Here is a 2,041-nt window from a genome sequence, read left to right as displayed (position 1 = left end):
TCTTCTGTGTGATTCTCTTGCAGTTAGATATACAATATCAAATGGCAGCTCTCTGGACTCTAAAACTCTAGTGTCTGTGAAATCTCAACATGGGAAGCTTTCAACCACTATAGAGATGGGACTAAAGCCATCGTACCAGTGAAACCCTTGCCTTGTGGGTGTGCTCCAGTCCCCTGGCTCACAATCACTACAATATTCAGTCCCTCACAGTGCTCGTTTCTGCCCACAGACCAACCCAGCTGGCCCCATGGCAGTTGAGAACCAGACTCATGTGACAGAGTTCACACTCCTCGGCTTTTCCCATGGCCAGCCCTTCCTCTTTGTTCTTTTCTTGGCCATTTACCTGGCCACGCTGCTGGGGAACTCTGCAATACTTGCCCTCGTGTTCCTGGATCCCCATCTCCACAGCCCTATGTACTTCTTCCTCAGTCATTTGTCCTGCTTGGACATTTGCTACTCATCGGTGACGGTGCCCAAGATACTGGCGAATGCCCTGCGCCCGCAGGCGACCATCTCCTACCGCGGGTGCCTGGCCCAGATGTTCTTCCTGATGTGGTGTGCAGGGACAGAGTGCGTGCTCCTGGCTGTCATGGCCTACGACCGCTATGCAGCCATATGCCAGCCCCTGCGCTATGCCCACGCCATGAGCTGGGGTGTCTGTGTGGCGGCAGCCACCGGCTGCTGGCTCTGGGGGATGCTGGACTCGGCTGTGCACACCCTCCTGGCCACCAGGCTCTCCTTCTGCGGGGCTGCCCGGCTTCAGCACATCTTCTGTGACGTCCCCCCCCTACTGAGGGCTGCCTGCAGCATCACCCACCCCAGTGAGGTGGCACTCCACGCTGCCAGCATCTTTGTGGGCCTTGGCCCCTTCCTGCTTGTCATCGTCTCCTACCTCCGCATCCTGGCCACCATCATCCAGATGCCCATGGCCACCAGCCGGCGCAAGGCCTTCTCCACGTGCTCTGCCCACCTGCTCGTGGTCACCCTGTACTTTGTGACAGCCAACCTGAACTACAACCGGCCCAGCTCCGGCTACTCCCCGGCAGCTGACACGCTGGTCTCCGTGCTGTATTGCATCGTCACCCCCATGCTGAACCCCCTCATCTACAGCCTCCGCAACCAGGAGGTGCGGGGAGCACTGCGGAAGGCCGTGTGGGGACAGGGCACGCTGGGCTGCCCGGGCAGCAATGCATGAGCCATGCCAGGGCTGCAACAGAGTGCTGGTGTGGCACCGGGGCAGCATCGCCGGTGGGAAGTGCGGCATCTGTGGGAAGACTTTGGTGCCAGCACCGGGCTCAGGGCTCCCTGCCCAGGCTATGGCTGCTTGTGGCCACTTGTCTGACCCTCTGCACATCACTGGCGTGCAGAAATCCAGTGAAATCAAGCTGGGAACAAAGCTACAGTTCCAGGATTATGTCTTTATTTTGCAAGTATCATGTGCTGAGCTCAGCCCAGGACCTGTTGCACCTAGGCTGCTACCAGGGAGCGCTGTAAAAGGCAATTTCATGTGGTACCAGACAAGTGCTGGGCCTGGCCGTGAGCACTGCCTTGGGGCTGCCCAAGCTGCTGAGCCAGGCCCCGCACGGGACACGGGGCAATGTTGGATTGCAAAATCTGGCCTCCGCAAAGGGGCTGCCACGTCATCCTCCTTCCACACATGCTCTGGCACCAAGTCTGCTGGGTTTCTCCGGGCTGCCATGAAAGCTCTGTAGCATTTTGTACGTTAGCACAGCAGCCAGCAGTTTAAACAGGCCACCCATTACTCTCACCGCTTCGCTCAAACAGCAAGTTATCAGCACTGAGCTGTGAGCTCGCATTGCTTAAAACCTCACCAGAAATGCTTGCTTTGCTTTATAGACATAAAAAAAACCCCAAAATGTAGTTGTGAGTGGTGTGGCTGTGGACGATAGTGGCTGAGGGCCAGAGGTGGCGTGCGGCAGCTCCATCCAGCTGCCACTGCCTCAGCTCAGCCTCGTCTTGCAGGGGATCTGCAACTGCGTCCAAGCTCAAGTGATGGCATGGGTGTTTTGGCCACAGCTGG

General features: G+C 57.7%; 1 protein-coding gene across 1 annotated transcript; it reads left to right on the top strand.

Moving 5' to 3' along the window:
* The first annotated feature begins 247 nt into the window (after window positions 1–247).
* Window positions 248–1,195, top strand: LOC141738009 (olfactory receptor 2A5-like). Its single transcript, XM_074573036.1, has one exon. It carries the CDS (start codon window positions 248–250, stop codon window positions 1,193–1,195), a length of 948 nt encoding a protein of 315 aa, XP_074429137.1.
* Window positions 1,196–2,041: the final 846 nt, after the last annotated feature.

Source organism: Larus michahellis, chromosome 1, assembly GCF_964199755.1.
Source record: "Larus michahellis chromosome 1, bLarMic1.1, whole genome shotgun sequence".
NCBI lineage: Eukaryota > Metazoa > Chordata > Aves > Charadriiformes > Laridae > Larus > Larus michahellis.
The sequence above is the reverse complement of the archived record's forward strand: the minus strand, read 5'-3'. Positions and strand labels throughout refer to the sequence as shown.